Source organism: Oncorhynchus mykiss, chromosome 4, assembly GCF_057628025.1.
Source record: "Oncorhynchus mykiss isolate SJ-2025 chromosome 4, ASM5762802v1, whole genome shotgun sequence".
Lineage (NCBI taxonomy): Eukaryota > Metazoa > Chordata > Actinopteri > Salmoniformes > Salmonidae > Oncorhynchus > Oncorhynchus mykiss.
The window spans coordinates 58,011,677-58,037,171 of NC_143025.1; the positions used below are offsets into that span (position 1 = coordinate 58,011,677).

General features: G+C 43.3%; 1 protein-coding gene across 2 annotated transcripts in view; it reads left to right on the forward strand.

The window, feature by feature from the left end:
- Positions 1-25,495, forward strand: part of LOC110522029 (radixin) — a 64,877-nt gene that overhangs the window by 37,407 nt on the left and 1,975 nt on the right. For both annotated transcript variants that reach the window (XM_021600092.3, XM_021600091.3), the window contains 11 exons: positions 5,745-5,840; positions 8,783-8,905; positions 8,981-9,132; positions 9,562-9,645; positions 9,964-10,110; positions 16,643-16,739; positions 18,092-18,255; positions 19,231-19,361; positions 20,679-20,839; positions 24,688-24,780; positions 24,977-25,261. In XM_021600092.3, coding sequence (XP_021455767.1) covers positions 5,745-5,840; positions 8,783-8,905; positions 8,981-9,132; positions 9,562-9,645; positions 9,964-10,110; positions 16,643-16,739; positions 18,092-18,255; positions 19,231-19,361; positions 20,679-20,839; positions 24,688-24,780; positions 24,977-25,261 — 1,533 coding nt within the window. The remainder of the gene's footprint in view (positions 1-5,744; positions 5,841-8,782; positions 8,906-8,980; positions 9,133-9,561; positions 9,646-9,963; positions 10,111-16,642; positions 16,740-18,091; positions 18,256-19,230; positions 19,362-20,678; positions 20,840-24,687; positions 24,781-24,976; positions 25,262-25,495) is intronic.

A 25,495-nucleotide genomic window follows, 5' to 3' on the forward strand; every position in this document is an offset into this window, starting at 1 on the left:
TCAGCGCAATACTTTTTTTTGTTCTTGTTTTGATGGATGAAAAATAAAACGCGGATATATTCAACCCTCGAAGTCAATGTAAAACACCTTTTGTCAGCGATTACAGCTGTGAGTCTTCTTGGGTAAGTCTCTAAGAGCTGAATACTTATTGACTCAACATTTCAGCTTTTCATTTTTTTATTAGTTAGCAAAAATGTTGAAAAGCATAATTCCACTTTGAGATTATGGGCTATTGTGTGTAGGCCAGTGACACATCTCAATCAGTTTTAAATTCAGGCTGTATGCAAAATGTGGAAGAAGTCTGGTGGTGTGAATGCTTTCTGAAGGCACTGTATGACTCCTCAGTAATAAAACAATCCAGACGTATTGTTTAAGACCATTCCTTCTGATTGTCGCCGTGTGTGTTTGGAGGTTTATAGGCCTGTCAGACACTAAAAAGAGAACACACGACACTCATAGAAGGAAATCTGAATGGCGTGTCAGGAAACCGTGATAGAAAAGTTAAGATCACACACCATCTACTGTAGCTCTCACCTTTCTTGTCAGACATCACCCACTGTGAATTTGACTGTATTTTCTGATTTTATTGGAACAACTGAATATATATGATGTTGTGGCTAGCTACTCGCTGCCTTCATTCAGCACGGATTTCATCTGCACTGACTAACTGCTTTTTCCATTACATCTCCTGTAGAGCAGGAGCCTGGTCCCAGATTTGTTTGTGCTGTTGCTCCACCAACTCTTGCAAGACTGCACAAAATGATCTTGGACCAATAGGAGTTGGCAAGACCGTACAAATGGATCTGGGACCGTAGGTCCGGGTCTGGGAAAGATGTAATCCTATGAGGCCTACCCAGATTAAGCCTGGTACCTGAGTATGCCATTAACGATCGGCGCTCCCGGCCATGCCGACATTAATGCCACTAGGCTCAAAGGTCTGTTTATATAAGATGCTGTATTCTGCTGGTGGTCATGCAGCACTGGTGGCACAATGTAGTTTATTTCATACAGATGACTTCATTGTTTTTTACGGTGTGAATGAATGATGGTTTGAGTGGTTTCGGTTGATTACTGTCCCGAATGTTACCTCATCTCTGAGAAAAATAATGTGGTTTGGTGATAAAAGCCAGTTCTGTGTTCCAAGATGTTCTCGAATGTGTACATTACTGCGTGACTGTTGTGTAAATTAGAGGGTTGAATATATAAAGGAATATACAGTGCCTTCAAAGTATTCACATCCCGTGATTTCCACATTTTTGTTTTGTAACAGACTGAATTTAAAAATGTATTCAATTTAGAGTTTGTTACTGTCCTATGCACAATACACCATAATGTCAAAGTGGGATTATGTTTCTGGAAATGTTTACAAATGAATCAAAAAACAAAAAGCTGAAATGTTTTTAGGCAATAAGTATTCAACCCCTTTTGTTAAGGTAATCAAAGTTCAGGAGTAAAAAAAAAAAGACCAGTTGGATAAGTGTTTGACATGATTTTTTAAAATTACTATCTCATCCCTGTACCCCACACAAACAATTACCTGTAAGTTCCCTCAGTTGAGCAGTGAATTTGAAACAGATTGAACTACAAAGACCAGGAACGTTTTCCAGTGCCTCGCTAAGAAAGGGGGATACCTAGTCAGTTGTACAACTGAATGCCTTTAACTGAAATGTGTCTTCCGCGTTTAACCCAATCCCTCTGAATCAGAGAGGTGCCGGGGGCTGCCATAATCGACATCCACGTCTTCGGTGTCCAGGGAACAGTGGGTTAACTGCCTTGCTCAGGGGCAGAACATCAGATTTTTACCTTGTCAGCTCGGGGATTCAATCCAGCAACCTTTCGGTTACTGGCCCAATGCTTGAACCACTAGGCTAACTGCCACCCCAAAGGGGACCTATTGGTAGATATATATAAAAAATGTAAATAGCAGACATTTAATATCCCCTTTAAGTATGCTGAAGTTATTAATTACACTTTGGATGGTGTATTAATACACCCAGTCACTACAAAGATAGACGTTTCCTTCCTAACTCAGTTGCCGGAGAGGAAGGAAACCGCTCAGGGAGTTCAACATGAGGCCAATGGTGACTTTAAAACAGTTAGTTTTCTCCTATCCCAGCCATTGAAGTCTGAGGATGGATCAACAACATTGTAGTTACTCCTCAATGCTAACCTAATTGGCAGAGTGAAAAGAAGGAAGCCTCTACAGAATACAAATATTCCAAAACATGCATCCTGTTTGCAACATGGCACTTAATGTGACAAAGCAATTGACTTTTTGTCAACATAGTGTTTTATGTTTGGGGCACATCCAACACAACAACACTGAGTACCACTCTCCATATTTTCAAGAATAGTTGTGGCTGCATCACGTTATGAGCAATGTTCCCTACATATTTTTGTCACAGAGAAAATTTCAGGTCTGCTGAGCGCAAACTTGAACGTTGCGCAAACTTGAACGTCTGTGCAACTTCCGGCACGCATTTACTGTGAACACGGAGGCTGTACCCTCTTGAAGTTAGTTTTAACATTGGCCAAGTAAGCTACTGTGGCTATTTGATCATAATGTAGGCCTACCAGAGTGGTATACAATGGAGACAATGCATCCCATAACATTTTAACATGGAAATAGCTGTTCTTTCATTCAGCCTACAGTAGAGGCCAATGTGTGGTGTTCAATGTAGGTCCTAAATGAGACTTTCGAAAAAGCATGCAGGGTTTGTAGAGCTGACCCCAATTAGTCGACTGGTCGTTTTGGTCGACCGAGATTTGTTTTAGTTGAGTAGTTGTGCGTGTGCGTACACTAACGTTCAAAAGTTTGGGATCACTTAAATGTCCTTGTTTTTTAAAGAAAAGCTCATTCTTTTGTCCATTTTAAAATGACATTAAATTGATCAGAAATACAGTGTATACATTGTTAATGTTGTAAATAACTATTATAGCTGCAAACAGCTGATTTTAAAATGTAAAATAATAATAAAAAACATTTAAATAATGCAATATCTACATAGGCGTACAGAGGCCCGTTATCAGCAAACGTCACTCCTGTGGTCAAATGGCACGTTGTGTTAGCTAATCCAAGTTTATCATTTTAAAAGAATAATTGATCTTTAGAAGAGTTCCTCTGTCCAGTGTCTGTGTTCCTTTGCCCATCTTAATCATTTTGTTTTTATTGGCCAGTCTGAGATGTGGCTTTTTCTTTGCAACTCTGCCTAGAATGCCAGCATCCCAGTCGCCTCTTCACAGTTGACATTTTTTTTGGGTACTATTTAATGAAGCTGCCAGTTGAGGTAATGTTCTGTTTCTCAAACTAGACACTAATGTACTTGTCCTCTTGCTCAGTTGTGCACCAGGGCCTCCCACTCCTCTTTCTATTCTGGTTAGACAGTTTGCGCTGTTCTGTGAAGGGAGTAGTACACAGCGTTTGAGCCTGTAATTGAACCCACAAATGCTGATGCTCCAGATAATCAACTAGTCTAAAAGCCTGTTTTATTGCTTCTTTAATCAGAACAACAGTTTTCAGTTGTGCTAACACAATTGCAAAATGGTTTTCTAATGATCAATTAGCCTTTTAAAATGATAAACTTGGATTAGCTAACACAACGTGCCATTTGACCACAGGAGTGATGGTTGCTGATAATTGGCCTCTGTACATCTATGTAGATATTCCATAAAAAAATTGTCGTCTTCAGCTACAATAGTAATTTACAACATTAACAATGTCTACACTGTATTTCTGATCAATTTGATGTTAATGGACCATTTGTTTTTCTTTTCTTTCAAAAACAAGGACATTTCTAAGTGACCCCAAACTTTTGAACGCTATTGTATACAGTACCAGTCAAAAGTTTGGACCCACCTACTCATTCAAGGGTTTTTATTTCTTTTTACTATTTTATAAATTGTAGAATAATAGTGAAGACATCACAATGAATGAAATAATAACACACATGGAATCATGTAGTAACCAAAAAAGTGTTAAACAAATCAAAATATGTATTTTATTTGAGGTTCTTCAAATTGCCACCCTTTGCCTTGATTACAGCTTTGCACACGCTTGGCATTCTCTCAACCAGCTTCACCATGAGTGCATTTCCAACAGTCTTAAAAGAGTTCCCACATATGCTGAGCACTTGTTGGCTGCTTTCCCTTCACTCTCCGGTCTGACTCATTCCAAACCATCTCCATTTGGTTGAAGTTGGAAGATTGTGGGGGCCAGGTCATCTGATGCAGCACCCCATCACTCTCCTTTTTGGTAAAATAGCCCTTACACAGCCTGGATGTGTGTTGGGTCATTGTCCTTTTGAAAAACCAAATTATATTCCAACTAAGTCCAAACCATATTGAATGGCTTATCGCTGCAGAATGCTGTGGTAGCCATGCTGGTCCTTGAATTCAAAATAAATCACACACATCGTCACCAGCAAAGCACCCCCACACCATAACACCACCTCCTGCCATGCTTTACGGTGTGAACCACACACGCGGAGATCGTCTGTTCACCTACTCTGCGTCTCACAAAGACAGTGGTTGGAACCAAAAATCTAATCTGGACTCATCAGACCAAAGGACAGATTTCCACCAGTCTAATTTCCATTGCTCGTGTTTCTTGGCCCAATTAAGTCTCTTCTCTTTAGTAGTGGTTTCTTTGCAACAATTCAACCATGAAGGTCTGATTTGCGCAGTCTCCTCTGAACAGTTGATGTGTCTGTTACTTGAACTCTGTGAAGCATTTTATTTGGGCTGCAATCGGAGTCTGGTAACTCTAGTGAATTTATCCTCTGCAGCAGAGGTAACTCTGGGTCTTCCTTTCCTGTGGCGGTCCTCATGAGAGCCAGTTTCATCAGTGCTTAATGGTTTTTGTAACTGCATTTGAAGAAACTTTCAAAGTTCTTGACATTTTTTGTGTTGACTGACCTTCATGTCTTAAAATATTGCTGGACTGTCATTTATCTTTGCTTATTTGAGCTGTTCTTAACATAATATGGACTTGGTCTTTTACCAAATAGGGCTATCTTCTCTATACCACCCCTACCTTGTCACACCACAACTGATTGGCTCAAACGCATTAAGAAGGAAAGAAATTCCACAAATTAATTTAACAAGGCACACCTGTTGATTGAAATGTGTTCCAGGTGACTACCTCATGAAGCTGGTTTAGAGAATGCCAAGAATGTGCAAAGCTGTCACCAAGGCAGCTACTTTGAAGAATCTCTTGGTTACTACATGATTCCGTGTGTTATTTCATAGTTTTGTTGTTCTATTATTCAATATTGTAAAAAATAGTTCAAATAATGAAAAACACTGTAATGAGTAGGTGTCAACTTTTGACTGGTACTGTATGTAAATGAGATTTATGTATTTAATTTTCAATACATTTGCAAACATTTCAAAAAACATGTTTTCACTTTGTCATTATGGGATGTGTGTGTAAATGGGTAACAAACATTTAATCCGTTTTGAATTCAGGCTGTAACACAACGTGTAATAAGTCAAGGGGTATGAATACTTTCTAAAGGCACTTATTGTATTAATTCATTTAGGCCAGAATCCTAACTTGATGCTGCGCACGTAACTACATTTTTCACAAACTTTCATTGACATTGATACACGATTTTAAATGCACACATTTCAATGATTCTGACCCTGTGGTATACATATTTTTTTTGTGTGGCTTGTGTACAGTTGTCACAGTTAGTTTTTCTGACAGTTGATTTACTTTTATGTACATTCTTTGCCGTCCACAGGTGGTAAAGACCATTGGCTTGAGGGAAGTCTGGTACTTTGGCCTTCAGTATATGGACGGCAAAGGATACCTCACCTGGCTGAAGCTTGACAAAAAGGTAAGGTTAATCTAATAATACCTTTTTAACAAATATTTGTTTATCTGCTCAGGAATTCTCAAACCTTTTCCCACTGTATTAATTCTTAAGTCGCATATTTTTTTGCAATACCATTCTACAGTAAACAAAACCAAATGGGCCATACATTCTTTAAAGCGGCAGGTCAAATCACTCCACGCTATATTTGCCTACCACTCACTCAGTCAATTAGTAGCCACTCACTCACTGCATTATGGGCACCCTCTCTCACTCCTACTTCCTGTGCAGACCAGTGGCTAATTGTTCATCTCCCTTAATTTCAGTCCCTTTTTTTTTAGTTAATTGTCCTGGGTTCATTCATACACAAACATACGATACATGATGCAATACAATCCCCCCCAAAAAAACGATGAGCCCCATTGCGCTCTGGTGAAACGTAGTGCACTAAATAGGGAATAGGGTGCCATTTGGGACACAACCAAATCCAGTCCCCTGAGGATTTCGTAATCAGCTAGTAGTGTGAACTCTCAGTGAACCACTAGATAAGATACTACTTCTCTGGGGGAGTGAGTGCTGTGTACCCTTTGCAGTATGTATCGACAGTATAGTTACAGCACATCCACCTGTGTCCGTGGAATGGAGATGTTCCTGTTTTGATTTGCAGAATTTCCAAATGCGTCAATGGTTCTCACCAGAGCTGTAAATGCAGTCGTGGCCAAAAGTTTTGAGAATGACACAAATATTAATTTTCACAAAGTCTGCTGCCTCAGTGTCTTTTAAATATTTTTGTCAGATGTTACTATGGAATACTGAAGTATAATTAGAAGCATTTCATAAGCATCAAAGGCTTTTATTGATAATTACATGAAGTTGATGCAAAGAGTCAATGTTTGCAGTGTTGACCCTTCTTTTTCAAGACCTCTGCAATCCGCCCTGACATGCTGTCAAATCACTTCTGGGCCACATCCTGACTGATGGCAGCCCATTCTTGCATAATCAATGCTTTGAGTTTGTCAGAATTTGTAGGTTTTTCCAACCGCCTCTTGAGGATTGACACACAAGTTCTCAATGGGATTAAGGTCTGGGGAGTTTCCTGGCCATGGACTCAAAATATCCATGTTTTGTTTCCCGTGCCAATTTTGCCTTAAGGCAAGGTGCTCCATCATGCTGGAAAAGGCATTGTTCTTCACTAAACTGTTCCTGGATGGTTGGGAGAAGTTGCTCTCGGAGGATGTGTTGGTACCATTCTTTATTCATGGCTGTGTTCTTAGGCAAAATTGTGAGTGAGCCCCCTCCCTTGGCTGAGAAGCAACCCCACACATGAATGGTCTCAGGATGCTTTACTTTTGGCACGACACAGGACTGATGGTAGCGCTCACCTTGTCTTCTCCGGACAAGCTCTTTTCCGGATGACCCAAAGGGGATTCATCAGAGAATGTCTTTACCCCATTCCTCAGCAGTCCAATCCATGTACTTTTTGCAGAAAATCAGTCTGTCCCTGATGTTTTTCCTGGAGAGAAGGGTCTTCTTTTCTGCCCTTCTTGACACCAGGCCATCCTCAAAGTCTTCGCCTCACTGTGTGTGTGCAGATGCACTCACACCTGCCTGCTGCCATTCCTGAGCAAGCTCTGTACTGGTGGTGCCCCGATCCTGCAGCTGAATCAACTTTAGGAGACGGTCCTGGCGCTTGCTGGGCTTTCTTGGGTGCCCTGAAGCCGCCTTCACAACAATTGAACTGCTCTCCTTGAAGTTCTTGATGATCTGATAAATGGTTGATTTGGGTGCAATCTTACTGGCAGCAATATCCTTGCCTGTGAAGCCCTTTTTGTGCAAAGCAATGATGGCATGTGTTTCCTTGCAGGTAACCATGGTTGACAGAGGAAGAACAATGATTCCAAGCACCACCCTCCTTTTGAAGCTTCCAGTCTGTAATTCGAACTCAATCAACATGACAGAGTGATCTCCAGCCTTGTCCTCATCAACACTCACACCTGTGTTAACGAGAGAATCCCTAACATGTCAGCTGGTCCATTTGTGGCAGGGCTGAAATGCAGTGGAAATGTTTTTTGGGGATTCAGTTCATTTGCATGGCAAATTCATCTGATCACTCTTCATAACATTCTGGAGTATATGCAAATTGCCATCATACAAACTGAGGCAGCAGACTTTGTGAAAATTAATGTGTGTCATTCTCAAGTTTTGACCATGACTGTAGACACGTACAGGTATGTACTGTATATAATGGCTGTGGTTATCACGTCATGGAGATCACATAAACCCACCAACTTCCTTACCTGCAGTATTTGGGTTGGGCTGGTTTATATTGCGTGGCTAATAAACTTTTTCTTCTTGCAGTATTAACAATGTGAGGAGCTAGACTATTAGCATGAGTGTACTTAGTGACATAAGGGTAGTATAGTAACTTAGTTTTCAGCGAAAGGTGTTAGGCCGGTTGTGGTTTCACTAGAACGTTTGAAGTAGAATATTATAATGTACTGACAACCCAGTGGTCCATACCTATAAATAAGGGAGTGAGAGAGGCCAGTTGGAGTGCAGTGAGCTAGCCGTGTGCTGACTCTGCGCAGCTCTACTATAGAGTAGCTCTTTCAGCACACATTCCCCTGCCACATTTGCTTCCCATTCGCCTCAAGACATTTTGGTTCCTGTTTTGGAGCGAACACAGAGGAAGAGGCCAAAGTCTGTAAATACTTTTGTCAGCCCATGTATTTTATATATCCTCTTTTACAGAGGAATATGACAGTACATTTTTTTCATGCAGCACTGTGCATCCAAGACAATTTAACTCTTTGGGTACAATAATGTTTATCCAATCCAATCATCCATTCCTACTCATGCAACTGATAGCCCAAATGGCACCCTATTTCACTAAAATAATGGAAAACTTGTTTTTGGAACACTTCACATGTGCTATTTTGAATTAATGAATCCTCTCTCCAACCCAGGTGTCGTCCCAGGATGTGAAGAAGGAGAACCCGCTGCAGTTCAAGTTCCGCGCCAAGTTCTTCCCCGAGGACGTTTCTGAGGAGCTGATCCAGGACATCACCCAGAAGTTGTTTTTCCTGCAGGTAACACACACGTGCACATGCGCGCACACACGCACACGCACACACCTACACATGTAGTTTTTTTTGTGTGTCCAGGTGAAGGAGGGCATCCTTAGCGACGAGGTCTACTGCCCCCCAGAGACCGCCGTGCTGCTGGCCTCCTACTCCGTCCAGGCCAAGTTCGGAGACTTCACCCGGGACCTCCACCGGCCCGGCTACCTCACCTCAGACCGCCTGCTGCCCCAGCGGTAAGCGCCGGTCCACTACCAGTCCCTATGGGCCCTGGTCAAAAGTAGTGCACTACATAGGGAATATGGTGCCATGTAGGAAACAACCAAGAGCTTTTTTCTAATAGCTACACTAGCATGAAGCACTCTACCTTCTTCATATGCAGCAATGTATTGGGGCCATGCATTCTAAGTGGTATGCTAGTATAGACATTGGAACTTAGCCAGGAGTCCAGACATCAGACAATAGCTTACAGTATTGCTGTGATTGACAGGAACAGGATCATGTTTTGTGTTCGGATAGACCAGAAGAAATCCATGCCGTGACAAATCCAATATTGATCATAACATGAATACTCTTTCTTCATTGTACCTGCTCTCTGTTTGCCCCTTCTATTCCTCCTCTATTGTTCTTCCTTTCTGCCCTCCCTCACTCTCTCCCTCTCCCAGTGTTCTGGAGCAGCACAAGTTGTCCAGGGAGCAGTGGGAGGAGAGGATCCAGGTGTGGCACGAGGAACACCGTGGAATGCTCAAGTGAGTTCCTCTCTGTGTTGGTTTGTTTGAGTCTGTATGTTGGTGTCCCTGTCATAATAAAACAGGTTCATCTGATCTGCTCTACCTCAGATAGCAATCATTTTAGTTTTTATTCATTTATTCATTTATGAAGATGATCAGATTAGTTGATCAGGTCTTATCTTCCTGGGTTCATTCATACACAAACATACGATACATGATGCAATACAATAATACAACACACCACACACAGTACCTTACACAAGGACACAATGATAAAACAATATCAAATCCCTAATCCTAAACCATTCCTTTATTTCTTCATGTCTGATCCTGCAGAGAGGATGCCATGCTAGAGTACCTGAAGATCGCCCAGGACCTGGAGATGTACGGCGTCAACTACTTTGACATCAAAAACAAGAAGGGAACCGAGCTGTGGCTGGGTGTGGACGCCCTTGGACTCAACATCTACGAGAAGGAAGACAAGTAAGAAATAGCCTTCAGGGTTGTGTTCAGTAGGTCACACTGTAGTGCAAATAACAATTTTAAATGAGTGTTTCTTATTGGACAAGTCCAGGTAGTCCCTGCCTGTTTGTCTGTTTCAAAACATTTTCTCCCTACTGGACACCAGCCAGGTTTCCTCACTGAACTGGCAACTACTGCAGTGTTTCTCAATCCTGGTCCTGGGGACCCAAAGGGCATTTTAGTTTTTTCCTAAGCACTAACACACTTATTAAAATAAGCAAAGGTTTGATGATGAGTTGATTACTTGAATCAAGTGTGTTAGTGCTGGGGCAAAAACTAAAATGCATCCCTTTGGGTGTCCAGTATGAGGATTGAGACGGCACTAGAGGGTCAAGTCACGCAAAACTGTGTTCAAATAGAATTTGATTGTTGCTGCCTGGGGTGCCACTGACACTTATCCATGACCTTCCATTGAGCCAGGCAAGCTCAATCAAACACAGCTAAAGTATTTGAAACATTTGAAATACTATTTGAGCCCAGGTTTAAAGTCATGTAGTCTATCTACCCATTCTTGTTCTGGTTGACAACGATACCGGGTTGTTTTTCGGCCTTGGCTACAGTTCTGTTTCAGACATTGTAGCTTCATTCCATTGTAGCTTCATTCCAGGTTAACCCACGTCTTTAGTTACCAACGAAGAGTGTTCTTACCACAACGTTTTTCCTTTCAACTGTCTCTCCTTTTGATGAGCTTGTACTGGTCCATCGTACCCAAGGTTGTTATGCCAGTCTGCGCTCCAACAAATACTTTGCTAAATCTCAAAATTAAGATACAGATTTGATCAGATCACGCGATACAAGCGGTAACTGCATAATTATTGGGTAAATACTTGTTCCCGGTCAGTTAAATTACTGGGTTAAAAATAGATTATGACGTAATATAAGTGTTCCCTATATAGTCGATAGCCCTGCAGTCACTGACCCTCTGGCAGCAACACTGGCTGAGTTTTATTTTATTTATTTTTTTATTTCACCTTTATTTAACCAGGTAGGCTAGTTGAGAACAAGTTCTCATTTACAACTGCAACCTGGCCAAGATAAAGCATAGCACAGTGTGAACAGACAGCAACACAGAGTTACACATGGAGTAAACTATAAACAAGTCAATAACACAGTAGAAAAAAATATATATTTAAAAAAAAGTCTATATACATTGTGTGCAAAAGGCATGAGGAGGTAGGCAAATAATTACAATTTAGCAGATTAACACTGGAGTGATAAATGATCAGATGGTCATGTGCAGGTAGAGATACTGGTGTGCAAAGAGCAGAAAAGTAAATAAATAAAAACAGTTTGGGGATGAGGTAGGTAAATTGGGTGGGCTATTTACCGATGGACTATGTACAGCTGCAGAGATCGGTTAGCTGCTCAGTTAGCAGATGTTTAAAGTTGGTGAGGGAGATAAAAGTCTCCAACTTGAACTATTTTTGCTATTCGTTCCAGGCAGCAGAGAACTGGAAGGAAAGGCGGCCAAATGAGGTGTTGGCTTTAGGGATGATCAGTGAGATACACCTGCTGGAGCGTGTGCTACGGGTGGGTGTTGCCATCATGACCAGTGAACTGAGATAAGGCGGAGCTTTACCTAGCATGGACTTGTAGATGACCTGGAGCCAGTGGGTCTGGCGACGAATATGTAGCGAGGGCCAGCCAACTAGAGCATACAGGTCGCAGTGGTGGGTGGTATAAGGTGCTTTAGTAACAAAGCGGATGGCACTGTGATAAACTGCATCCAGTTTGTTGAGTAGAGTATTGGAAGCCATTTTGTAGAAATCAGTTTTATTAGGGTAAGTTTGGCGGCGTGAGTGAAGGAGGCTTTGTTGTGAAATAGAAAGCCGATTCTAGATTTGATTTTGGATTGGAGATGTTTGATATGAGTCTGGAAGGAGAGTTTACAGTCTAGCCAGGCACCTAGGTACTTAGATGTCCACATATTCTAGGTCGGAACCATCCAGGGTGGTGATGCTAGTCGGGCGTGCGGGTGCAGGCAGCGAACGGTTGAAAAGCATGCATTTGGTTTTACTAGCGTTTAAGAGCAGTTGGAGGCCACGGAAGGAGTGTTGTATGGCATTGAAGCTCGTTTGGAGGTTAGATGGCACAGTGTCCAAGGAAGGGCCAGAAGTATACAGAATGGTGTCGTCTGCGTAGAGGTGGATCAGGGAATTGCCCGCAGCAAGAGCAACATCATTGATATATACAGAGAAAAGAGTCGGCCCGAGAATTTACACCCGTGACCGGCTCAGAAACCAGATTGCACAGCGGAGAAGGTACGGTGGGATTCGAGATGGTCAGTGATCTGTTTGTTGACTTGGTTTTCGAAGACCTTAGATAGGCAGGGCAGGATGGATATAGGTCTGTAACAGTTTGGTCCAGGGTGTCTCCCCCTTTGAAGAGGGGGATGACCGCGGCAGCTTTCCAGTCCTTGGGGATCTCAGACAATATGAAAGAGAGGTTGAACAGGCTGGTAATAGGGGTTGCGACAATAGCGGCGGATAGTTTCAGAAATAGAGGGTCCAGATTGTCAAGCCCAGCTGATTTGTACAGGTCCAGGTTTTGCAGCTCTTTCAGAACATCTGCTATCTGGATTTGGGTAAAGGAGAAGCTGGGGAGGTTTGGGGGAGTAGCTGCGGGGGGGTGGGGGGGTGGAGCTGTTGGCCGAGGTTGGAGCTGTTGGCCGAGGTTGGAGTAGCCAGGAGGAAGGCATGGCCAGCCGTTGAGAAATGCTTGTTGAAGTTTTCGATTATCATGGATTTATCGGTGGTGACCGTGTTACCTAGCCTCAGTGCAGTGGGCAGCTGGGAGGAGGTGCTCTTGTTCTCCATGGACTTTATTGTGACATCAGACCCGGGTTCAAATAGTTGTTTCCTTTCAAGATGGGCTGGGTTTGCAGTTGACACTTTTGGGACTACTCCATTGGCTCCATCGGGCCAGACAAACTCAATTAAGCACAGCAAAATAGATAATGAAATACTCTTTGAACCAATGTCTGACAGACGTGCCAAAGTAGTGTTTTGAGTGCAGTGCACTAACCTGTTGCTGGGTTGTGTTGTTGACAACGGTCGTTGCTCCCTTAGAGCTCCATGCACTGTTTGAACTCTCCATGCTAAAAGTCTATTCAAAGCAGTGTGAATACGGCTCCTTGGGCGGTTAATGAGAAAATGTATCGACTCAGCAGCCCCCAGAGGACTCTGTCTGGCCAACATTTGGTAGTGCTTTAACTAACTTGAGTGTGTCTTTTGGGATTTCCCGCAGTCTTACTCTCTACCCATATTATTGTGGTTTGTGTCCAAATGCTTAGCTCTGAATCCACACAAAGCACAAATGGATAGAATGGATTTAAAGTTAATCTAACACTCTTATTTTAGTGTGTAGTCTGATACATGTAAATCTGGTGAATCAAGTAGAAAATGGGACGAAAGAGAGAAACAAACAGAGGGCTATGTGTCTGTTGTAAGGCTCCGAGTGTCCTTGAATATGTGGGTGTGTTTGTGTTTGTGCACTCGGGCTCGGCAACAGAAATGCCTCTCTGCTGCAGTGCACTCTGCTGTAACCATGGTGACACCTACTGGTTTTTCAAGCTGTGCGGGACTTAAGAATGCCAGGCTGACCTAGAGTACATGCCCCTCAATGAAGGCGGCAGGCTACAGACAATACATAGCACTACTACTGCCAAGGCCTCTGAGACACAGAGTGCATAGTGTAGACTCCTTGGACCCTGCTGAGACGCATACACTAGCACACCATTGCTCCTTTTTATGTCAGATATGGCCATCATGCCAATGTTTTACTCCTTAGGCCATTTGTCAAGCAAACGCACACACCCTCATTCGGTATAAGACATATAGCTAGCTTTCAGGACAGGGTTCCATTTTGACCCTACACCAGAAAGGAGGGCGTTTGATGTGTATGTTGTCCTATATTGTCACTGATTGCTGAATAAATCCATCCAAATACATGTTGACATTTCTATGAGATTCTACATAACCCAGCACACACCATGTACAGTTGCAGTCGGAAGTTTACATACATCTTAGCCAAATACATTTAAATTCCTGACATGGTGTGGTCACAATTCCTGACATTTTATCCTAGTAAAAATTCCCTGTCTTTAGTCAGTTAGGATTACCACTTCATTTTAAGAATGTGAAATGTCAGAATAATAGTGATTTATTTCAGATTTTATTTCTTTCATCACATTCCCAGTGGGTCAGAAGATTACATACACTCAATTAGTATTTGGTAGCATTGTCTTTAAATTGTTTAACTTGGGCCAAACATTTTGGGTAGCCTTCCACAAGCTTCCCAGAATTAGTTGGGTGAATTTTGGCCCATTCCTCCTGACAGAGCTGGTGTAACTGAGTCAGGTTTGTCTGCTTCCTCGCTCACACACCTTTTCAGTTCTGCCCACAAACGTTCTATAGGATTGAGGTCAGGGCTTTGTGATGGCCACTCCAATACCTTGACTTTGTTGTCCTTAAGCCATTTTGCCACAACTTTGTAAGTATGCTCGGGGTCAATGTCCATTTGGAAGACCCATTTACGACCAAGCTTTAACTTCCTGACGTCTTGAGATGTTGCTTCAATATATCCACATTTTCTTTCCTGATCTATTTTGTGAAGTGCACCAGTCCTTCCTGCAGCAAAGCACCCCCACAACATGATGCTGCCACCCTGTGCTTCACGGTTGGGATGGTGTTCTTTGGCTTGCAAGACTCCCCCTTTTTCCTCCAAACATAACGATGGTCATTATGGCCAAACAGTAATATTTTTGTTCCATCAGACCAGAGGACATTTCTCCAAAAAGTACGATCTTTGTCCCCATGTGCAGTTGCAAACTGTAGTCTGGCTTTTTTTTATGGCGGTTTTGGAGCAGTGGCTTCTTCCTTGCTGAGTGGCCTTTCAGGTTATGTCGATGTAGGACTCGTTTTTCTGTGGATATAGATACTTTTGTAGCTGTTTCCTCCAGCATCTTCACAAGGTCCTTTGCTGTTGTTCTGGGATTGATTTGCACTTTTTGCACCAAAGTACGTTCATCTCTAGGAGACAAAACGCGTCTCCTTCCTGAGCTGTATGACGGCTGCATGGTCCCACAGTGTTTATACTTGCCACTATTGTTTGTACAGATGAACGTCGTACCTTCAGGCGTTTGGAAATTGCTCCCATGGATGAACCAGACTTGTGGAGGTCTACAATTTTTTTTCTGAGATCTTGGCTGATTTCTTTTGATTTTCCCATGATGTCAAGCAAAGAGGCACTGAGTTTGAAGGTATGCTTTGAAATACGTCCACAGGTATACCTCCATTTGACTCAAATTATGTCAATCAGCCTTTCAGAAGCTTCTAAAGTCATGACATCATTTTCTGGAATTTTCCAAGCTGATTAAAGGCACAGTCAACTTAGTGTAAACTTCTGACCAACTGGAATTGTGATACAGTGAATTATGAAATTATCTGTATCAACAATTTTTGGAATAATTACTTGTGTCATGCACAGGGTAGATGTCCTAACCGACTTGCCAAAACAATAGTTTGTTAACAAATGTGTGGATTGGTTGAAAAACTAGTTTGAATGACTCCAACCTTAGTGTATGTAAACTTCCAACTTCACCTGTAAGTAAAATATCTAGAATGGGCTTAGAGCCTTTGACCGGTAAAATCATAATTTTTCTATGAAACACACCTCTGGATAAGTCATTGGGAGATGTTACCTTATACAGCACCTAACCCTTCGTTTGGAGATGACTCTAAATAAGAGTTCTTTACATTCCTTTGTAGATTTCTCATGTGTATGTCAGCACGGGTCTGTAATTGATTGAAATACCAATTCAGGCAGCAGCAGGCTTTCCAGTGTGTAAGACGGTTCAGACAACATCCTCTGTGGTCCCAGGTCTGTGTGGGCATTTTATATTTATCAGACGCTATTATCCAGAGTGACTTACAGTAAGTAGTGAGGGTATACATTTTCATACTGGTCCCCCGTGGGAATCGAACCCACAATTCTGGCATTGCAAGCACCATTCTCTACCAACTCAGCCACACGGGTCCAAGTAAAGAACCAGCCAATGTTTCTTTCTCCGGCACACAATGGACGAGCCCCGCCCGAAATTCCTCGCACCTAGCCCTATTGATACAGAGGCCAACATGTACAATGCAGTAGTACACACAGTCCTGCCTCAGACATTTACATGGAATGAATCCTATCCTATTTGAACTTGTTTCCTACAACAGATCCCATGCTGTGTCCCAAATGGCAATATTTTCCCTATATATTGCATAGCCTATAAGGAATATGGTGCCATTTGAGACGGCCCCAGTGTTTCCACTAACATTAAAATCATTTGGCTTCGGTTGGTTTCAATTAAAATATTTGGCTACCAATATCCTGGATTTTGAGATATAATCGGTAATACATCTACAGAAAATTAACTGTAATGTCCACTATTAAGCCATGTAAAAACATGTACAATACTAACACTGGTTTGCCTCATTTCTCCCATCAGACTGACCCCAAAGATTGGCTTCCCCTGGAGTGAGATCAGAAACATCGCCTTCAACGACAAGAAGTTCATCATCAAGCCCATTGACAAGAAGGCCCCGGTGAGTTAGGCCTAAACGCTATAGATTCACACAAATAAGGCCATGCCAGGCTAAGTCCAACTGTACCGGGCTAGCCTGGTTACGCATCCAGTATAGTTTCTGGAACGCTGCTGGAAAGGACGATGTGAAAAGAACATTACAGTTTGGGTCAGCCCTAAAGTGTGAATCAAGCATCGGACACAGGTCTCCATGGCGCAGGATCACAATAACACTGTTTTGATGATCGATACTATTCACCAAATCACACACCACATTTAACATCACAATGAAAACAATCTGAAAGCATTAGCAAACCGCTGCAGCAGATGTCACGATGGACCAATATAAAACCCAGTTATCCTGGTCCCAGGTCTATTTGTGCTGTTTCGCCAACTTCTATGGTCAGTGTTATGAAAAACAAACGACCATAGCAGTTGGCTATACAGGATAACTGGGTTTTATATTGGTCCATCGTGACATCTGCTGCAGCGGTTTGCTAATGCTTTCAGATTGTTTTCATTGTGATGTTAAATGTGGTGTGTGATTTGGTGAATAGTATCGATCATCAAAACAGTGTTATTGTGATCCTGCGTCATGGAGCCCTGTGTCCAATGCTACAGGGAGATGCTACAGGTACAGGGAGATGTTTTACTTTGTATTTACTGTAGGTAAAGTTAGTGTGTGTGTGTGTGTGTGTTGACTACCTCACCTCCCATGTTCCCAGCTCTGCCTGCTTGCATCCTCTCACCTCTCCTGCTCTGTCTCCTTGGGGCTATCCTCAATCCCAATCCCATCTCCCATTGTCAACAGAACCCTGGCTCCAGCCCCTGCTTGCACACATAGGGAGAAACACAGACACACAAAAGTCGGCAAGGACACACGTGCGCACACACATGCACAAAGACCCTGAGTGCTCTTCTAATGTTCATCAAGCCTCTACGCTCAACAGACCTCATCTCTTCTGCTCAAGCCAGTATTTGTGTGTGTGAGCATGCATGTGTATGTGGTCAGGCTAACTGGTTGGTAAGCGCATATGGGCAGTGTCTCCTTAAACTGAAAGGTTAAGTCATTCCTACTGCTTCCTTCAGCTGCCATTTCCACTTTCCATCCATAGCAAATGGTCGCTGTCATGCAGAGTGTAAGACTAGCGCAGAAGACATGCTGTCTGCAAAACTGTTTTGTCTGACCTGAGTTGTTCTTTGCTCCACCCTCCTCCTCTTTTTCCCCACATCGCCCTATTTCACACCTCTCTCTCTCTGACAAATCTTCCCACCACCTTTTTATTTCTGCCTCCCCCTTTCTGTCTCATGGTCTCTCTCGCCCACTCTCAATCTCTCATCCTCCCTCTCTCTCTTTCGCTCTCCTTCTCTCAGGACTTTGTGTTCTATGCCCCTCGCCTGCGCATCAACAAGCGCATCCTGCAGCTGTGCATGGGCAACCACGAGCTGTACATGCGCCGCCGCAAGCCCGACACCATCGAGGTGCAGCAGATGAAGGCCCAGGCCCGCGAGGACAAACACCAGAAACAGTTGGAGAGGTGTGTGTTTGAGTTTAGAATAGGGATGGTCAACACCCCTGGAGAACAACTGAATGTGCATGCTTTTGCTCCATCCCTACCCAAACACCTGATCAGATTCAGAACATCACTCACAAAAGAGATCTATTGTATCAAATTTTATTGGTCACATACGCAAGGTTAGCAGATGTTATTATAAGAGTTGTCCGGAGTAGCAAATATATGCCGTTATTCATATCCTAGAATTAATCTCTTGCTTCAAAGCTTAGCATGCTCTTCAATACAGCAAGACATGCTCAGCACCTTTTGTAGGCCTCACAGGTACTTGAAGTACAGCAGTGCTAGGTCACTAGCGTAAGTAGATGAAACCCAGCGTAGCGCTGATGATTCAATAGCATGACCTCATTCTGTGAGTGAAGCAACGTTGAGACAAGGTTATGGGAGCTGGCTAGTGTTATCTGGACAGTATCGCCTCTGCACAGCTGTTCCCAACAACATGATGTAACAGCCATTCATGACGCTGTACATGGCCGAGGTCTGTCACATACGAATCGCCTGTAGGACTTTCCCTACACTGCCAACCCCACACAATGCAAGGGAAAGGGGGATTATGTATTGGAGAGTGTTCATTGTGTTTTTGGTCTAGATTGTTATCCAGTACAATGTAATGTACATGTGTACACTAGAGGTATACAGGCTGCATTGTATAATGAATGTGAACCACCTTATTTAAAATCACAGTACAAACTACAAAGGGTATGTGTAGAATGACAGTTTGTCTGCTACACTGTGCCCCCAAAATGTGTTTCCTGGGTTTTGTGTGTGGGCGTGCGTGCGTGCGTGTGCATGTGATTGTGTGTACGAAGTGTGTGTGTCTACTCAATGTGCTTAAAATCAGTGTGTGCCCTCACACACTCAAGAGGGGACAGTTTAATAGTTTATTAGCCAGCACACGTCATCCCTTTGTGTCTCACACTGGGCCTCCCTTATCTGTAGGGCCCAGCTGGAGAACGAGAAGAAGAAGAGGGAGACCATCGAGAAAGAGAAGGAGCAGATGGAGAGAGAGAAGCAGGAGCTGATGATGAGGCTCTACCAGTTTGAGGAGAAGACCAAGAAGGCAGAGAAAGGTAGGACTGGGGAAAATAGGGTCTGACTGGGAGGACACTAGGGTCACCCAGAGCACATTGAATGTGGAGAGGTGGGTATGAGAGAGAGAGACCGGGGGAGGGAGTGTGTGTACCTGTAGAAGTTGTGTGTGTGTGTGTGTGTGTGTTGGTGTGCATTGATACTTTGTGCGTGCATAATTTTTATGCTGCATAAAAAAGAGAGCTTAAAATAGTAAAGATTTTTGAGAAAATTGCTCTCAGTTGACGACAATTTGCATTTCAACAGTTTTTACTACTGTGGTTGTTTCAATTCAGAGGTAATAAACTGGTGGCCTTGTGCTTTTTGTGACTTTGTCACTGTGGACCTTAGATAGCCCGGCGGTACCGTTTTTACAGGGTTAGATATCAGCAATCGGGCTGATAAGGCATTTCTCATCGACCTTTGTTTGTAACCCTCTATTCAGTGTTCATCGCCATTGTCTTTACCATATAGTGCGGTCTCTCGGATTTACGTGGCACACAGGATTAGTATTTCCATGAATATAGCTGTGGAAAGGTTTTTACAAATATACCATGGAAGTAGAGCAGCCGTGTAACTACAGTAAGTGCCGGATGGTTTGATAGTAGTGCGTTTTGCAATCGTACGTTTGTAGTCTTCCGTGCTTTGTTTTGAAGGCCTGCTTCAGAGGTCGGTCCTTTTGTCCTTTTTTGCAGGCTGTTTTTTTTAACAGCAGTTTGCAGTACTGGACATGTGGTGTAATGTGGAGGTTTCTGCAGGGCAGAGTTTTCACCTGGTCATTAGTCTATCACCCTCAAATTCAAATCTGGACAACTGCTTTTTTTCCTCATTCACCCCTCTAATCAGGAACTGTGTTAGACCTGGGACACCAAGTGGGTGCAATTCATGATCACGTAGAACAGAAACAGCAGTACTTAGGCCCTCGTAGGGTAAGATTTAAAAACCCCTGGTCTGTCAGTTAGTAATCCAGGGAGCTGTTTACAATTCCCTCTGTAATGCTAAAGAGTTGTTAGGAAACTCATGTTTGCTACATGTGGTTGTAGTGTTTGTCTTGTTGTGCATGTTTCTCAGTGTAGCCATGTAGTGCGCATCTGTGTGCCTCACACTGTATGTATATTTGGTTATAAATATCTCTGTCTCAGAGGTGTATCTGTATATTCCTGTCGGTGTCACTTAGAGGCTCTCTTTGTCTGACCTGCATGAGTAGCATATGTGTTTGGGTGCTTTCCAGGTCTTCTTTATTGCCCCAGATAGCGTAACACGTTGCAGGAATATAAAATCTCACAACGCACGTGTATCTCACCTCTCTGTCTCTCCAGACCTTCAGGAGCAGATGCAACGTGCCATGCAGCTGGAGGTGGAGAGGAGGATGGCGGAGGACGAGGCAGCCCGCCTGGAGGCTGAGCGTCAGGCCGCCCTGCTGGCCAAGGAGGAGCTGGCCCGCCACGCCCAGGACCAGATGCACAACCAGGAGCAGCTGGTGAGAACCACCAAACAAACATGTTACGAACATGTCACAACCCCCTTATAACCTTGCTAAGCTGTCCTTTAACACTACCATGTCACAGCCAATTGAAACCCAACTATAACCCTACTATACTGTACATGCTGAAATGGACTTATGTATCTATATGTGACTGGCCAGAGTTTGAACTCGGGTCTTCTCCTGCACGCCGCAAGCCTGTTAGCCCACTGAGCTAAAGCCTAGGCACCGTCTCTTTAACATATACAACTCTGAACTACACCTCACTGCAGCGAACTGTGTAGAGCTGAAATAACCTCTGTTCACTACTGAAGAGGGAACAAAACCAGACTGCTCCTCAAGACACCGTAATAATGTCCTTCACCATCGTATACCTGGACCGCCTACCATAATGCCAGACAGTGCCCACCCTGCTCTGCACCAGACCACCCACAGGGTCACTATAACAGGCCTGACAGTAAACCTGTAGACCAGTGTGCTCTCACTAGGCTATTGACAGTGGAACACTGAGTCTGTTTTCATAGGGGCAAGTTGGACAACATGGAAAACGCTGCACACTGCTGCTCATGCACCCAGGTGACAACGTTTCCACCCTCAGGTCTTCATCAGGCAACAGCCACTCTGAATGAACCCCATAACAGAGCCCTTTGTCATGATAAACAGATATGCACCAGATAAATACACGATGAGTAACGATAACTTGGCTATATACATGGGGTGCCAGTGCTGAGTCGATGTGTGGGGGTACGAGGTAGTTGAGGTAGATTTGTGAATATAGGTAGGGATAAAGGGACTAGGCAACAGGATGGATAATAAACAGTAATGTAGACTACAGTGTTTGATTTAAATGTTGTATTTATTTAATCATAAGTATTTATAAAGCCCTTTTTACATCAGCAGATGTCACCAAGTGCATATACAGAAACCCGGCCTAAACCTCCAAAGAGCAAACAATGAATATGTAGAAGCACAGATTTATTTGCTCTAATAGGGCTTTCCTCAAACATGTAATGCATCGTCATGACCCCTATAGACCCTACTAGTATGAACAATGCAACATTATCATCTGTTTTTCTCAACCTCCTCAGCTTTAATTAGGTACACTGGAAGCTCCAATGACTAAGCACCAGTCTAGCTTAGCAACCTGTTGAGTGTTTTCAATGGAAGCTGTGTTGGGCCTTTTTCAACCAGCCACCAATTTTACAGCTGAGCACACTTCAGAGGTTTTTTATGGTCAAACATCCACACTGTGTGTGTTGTGCTTCGTGCTGGGCTTTGTGTGTGTGCAGTATTTACAACCCTAGACTTCACACACACACACACACTGCAAACAATAGATGGTTACTCAGAACCCTTGCTTGTTTGGCTCTGGTGAAAACCAGTCAGTCACAGACATAGTTTTGGTGAATTGCAGACAGAGGCCGTCTGGAGTAGGATGAAGTTGCCCCTAGACGCTGATCTTGGATCAGTACAATTTCCCCCACTAATGGTTAAAGGGCAATTCCGCCACTTTTCAACTGCATATTCATCATCTGCGGCACCAGACCAGTGTCTACATATGTGAAAACAGCACGTTTCTATGATTTGACGTTAAAAAGATAAGGTACAAAAAAATGCTTCTGTGACATCACAGATTAGGATTAAAAGTTTTAAAAAAGTGATTTTCAAAATCAATGAGTTTCTAGCCCAGGGGAGGGTGTTTTCTTGCTCCCCATGTCATCGTGGAACTCGGTGTTTGAAAATGACTGTTTTTAAAAGGAGTTGAGTGGAAGCTGATCCTAGATCTGTGCAAAGGGGGAACTTCATCCTGGAGCGATGCCCCCCTCAACTCCTTGGAGGCTATTCAGACAGAGCTGTCCTGTGACCACCCTGCTCTGTCCAACTCACATCAAGATCCATGTAGAGAATGGAGATCCAAGATTACAGACAGTGTCACTCTCTAATAAATGACTAATAAAATTAATGTCATACTTTTATGGATGTCAAGCTCTACCCCAGGTTCTGAAGTGCTGAACCCTACACTGAGCACTGTACTCTAATGTATGTATTATACATTGCCACCGTTGCACTTCACAATGGAGTGTGATGTTCTGTTTTCTCTTTTCAAAACTCGTTGAATGGCTATTTTTACCCTGTAGGCACCTTCTCACCATGGGTGAGAAATTACACAGGAAACGAGAATTACCTGCCTCCAACCAAATTCATTTGAATCTAAATTTAAGTTTCGGTTTTGTATTTCTTGGTCCTGTGCAGTTGTAAATCAAACAATACACATGTAAACACCAAACCTTTTTCATTTTCAACTTATTTGAGAAGAAATTCTGAATCATGTAAGGGTGCCAATATATTTCACCGTAACTGTAGGTCTCTCCACTCTGGTGCACCCAATGTGTACTGCTTTGACACAAATGACTGATCATTGGTTGAAAACAATGTAATAATAAGAAGATTGTGGGAGCTGTACTGTTAGATTTCCGTGCAGCTTTTGATATTATTGACCATAACCTGTTGTTGAAAACGTATGCGTTGAGAACTTGTGGTTTTTCAACCTCTGACATTTTGTGGATTCAGAGCGATCTATCTAATATAACTCAGAGGGTTTTCTTTAATGGAAGCTTCTCTACTGTCAAACATGTAAAGTGTGGTGTACCACAGGGCAGCTCTCTAGGCCCTCTACTCTTTTCTGTTTTTACCAATGACCTACCACTGGCATTAAACAAAGCATGCGTGTCCATGTATGCTGATGATTCAGCCATATACACATCAGCAAGCAGTTGTTTTTACTTTTTTTTTAGTTACAGTATGTTTTGGAATGGGTGGCCAGTAATAAACCGGACCTGAATGTCTCTAAAAGTAAGAACACTGTATTTCGGACAAATCATTCCGTAAGTTCTAGACCTCAGCTGAATCTACTAATGAATGGTGTGGCTGTTGAATAAAGCAAGTTCTCGCAGTTCCTAAGAGTTGAGGAAAGACTGACCGCTTCACTTCTTGTTTTTATTAGAAACATTGTGTTGGAAATTCCAAATTGTTCGCATAGTCAACTTACACACAGCACTACCACACACACTTATGCAACTAGGGGTCTTTTCACAGTCCCCAAGTCCAGAACAAATTCAAGGAAACGTACAGTATTAAACAGAGCCATGAGTTCATGGAACTCCCTTCCATCTTATATAGTGCAAGTGAACAGCAAACCTGGTTTAAAAAATAATAATAAAGCAACACCTCACTGCACAACGCCTCTCTCCCATGTGACCCACTTGTTGTGTGTATGTACTGACGTATGTGTAACTGATAATGCACACACACTACATGTTAATGTTTTTACATGTATATACATTTCAGTATTTTGTCTGCAGTGTCTTTTTCCTTGTCTGTCCCTAGTAAGACTATCTGTCGCCATTGGAGTCGCCCAATGGGGGTCCTAGTAAATCGCATCAAACGATGGTGGCCACACTGAAATCATTATACCTCATCACCAGATTATTAGCCCCAGCACATGTTGAGACAGACTGGCCTATTCGCACCACAGTACTCACAGTTTCTCTTTTCTCTCTTCTGGATTGGGACTTATACATTCCCCACACAGTGTCCATCCATCTCTGTCCTAATATTCACCTTTTACTCCAAATGTCTAGCCCTTACTAAAACTTGTAGTCTTCCTCCGCACTCCCCTACACCCCTCTTTCTCTCCAACCCCTCCCACAGACCTGTAGTCCTTTGTCTACTGTACCCTGACTGTCTGTGGCCTGTAGCCCTCCTCCTCCGTCGTCCTCCTCTCTCCCAGATGTTTAAGTCCTCTCCTCTCTCCCTCCTCTCCTCTCTTCTGTTCTCTCCATCAGGCCGCGGAGCTGGCCGAGCACACGGCTAAGATCGCCCTGCTGGAGGAGGCCAAGAGACGCAAGGAGGAAGAGGCCGACACATGGCAGCACAGGGTGAGTCGCCCACACACACACACGTGAACAAACGCATGCACACCTATGTATGCACACACAAGCACGCACAATTGGATGTGCAAACACACACACACACACAGTCAATTAATATTGAAGGTTGCATTGTAATATGGGGCATCCTAGGGTGTTCTGTATTAATAACTTCTGTGACCACCATCCCCCTCCCTTCCTGCAGGCTCAGGAGGCCCAGGACGACCTGCTGAAGACCAAGGAGGAGCTGCACATGGTGATGACGGCTCCCCCTCCGCCGCCCCCTCCCCCCATGTTTGTGGAGGTACCCATGTTTGTGGACAACCACGAGGTGATGACTATGGCGGAGGAGCAGAACGACCACGACAGTGAAGAGAACAACAGCACCTACAGCGCCGACCTGCAGAACGAGGGCTTCAACGACCACCGCTTGGAGGAGGAGCGTCTCACTGAGGCCGAGAAGAACGAGCGCGTGCAGAAACAGCTTATGGTAAGAGAGAGGAGTTCGCAAAGAGCTGTGTGAGTTTGCAGATTTCGGTTGATGGGTTGAGTGATCGATTTGATTCATTCATCAAATCATTGTCTTGAGTTTTGTATTACTAGTAGCACATCAACCTATATGTATCTGCTGTCCTAGGCCCACCCTATTCCCAGGGTGAGCTTCCCCCTCTAACTCTGAGTACAGCTTGAGTTAAATTGTTGTCCTCTTGTTGACTTAAAGTAT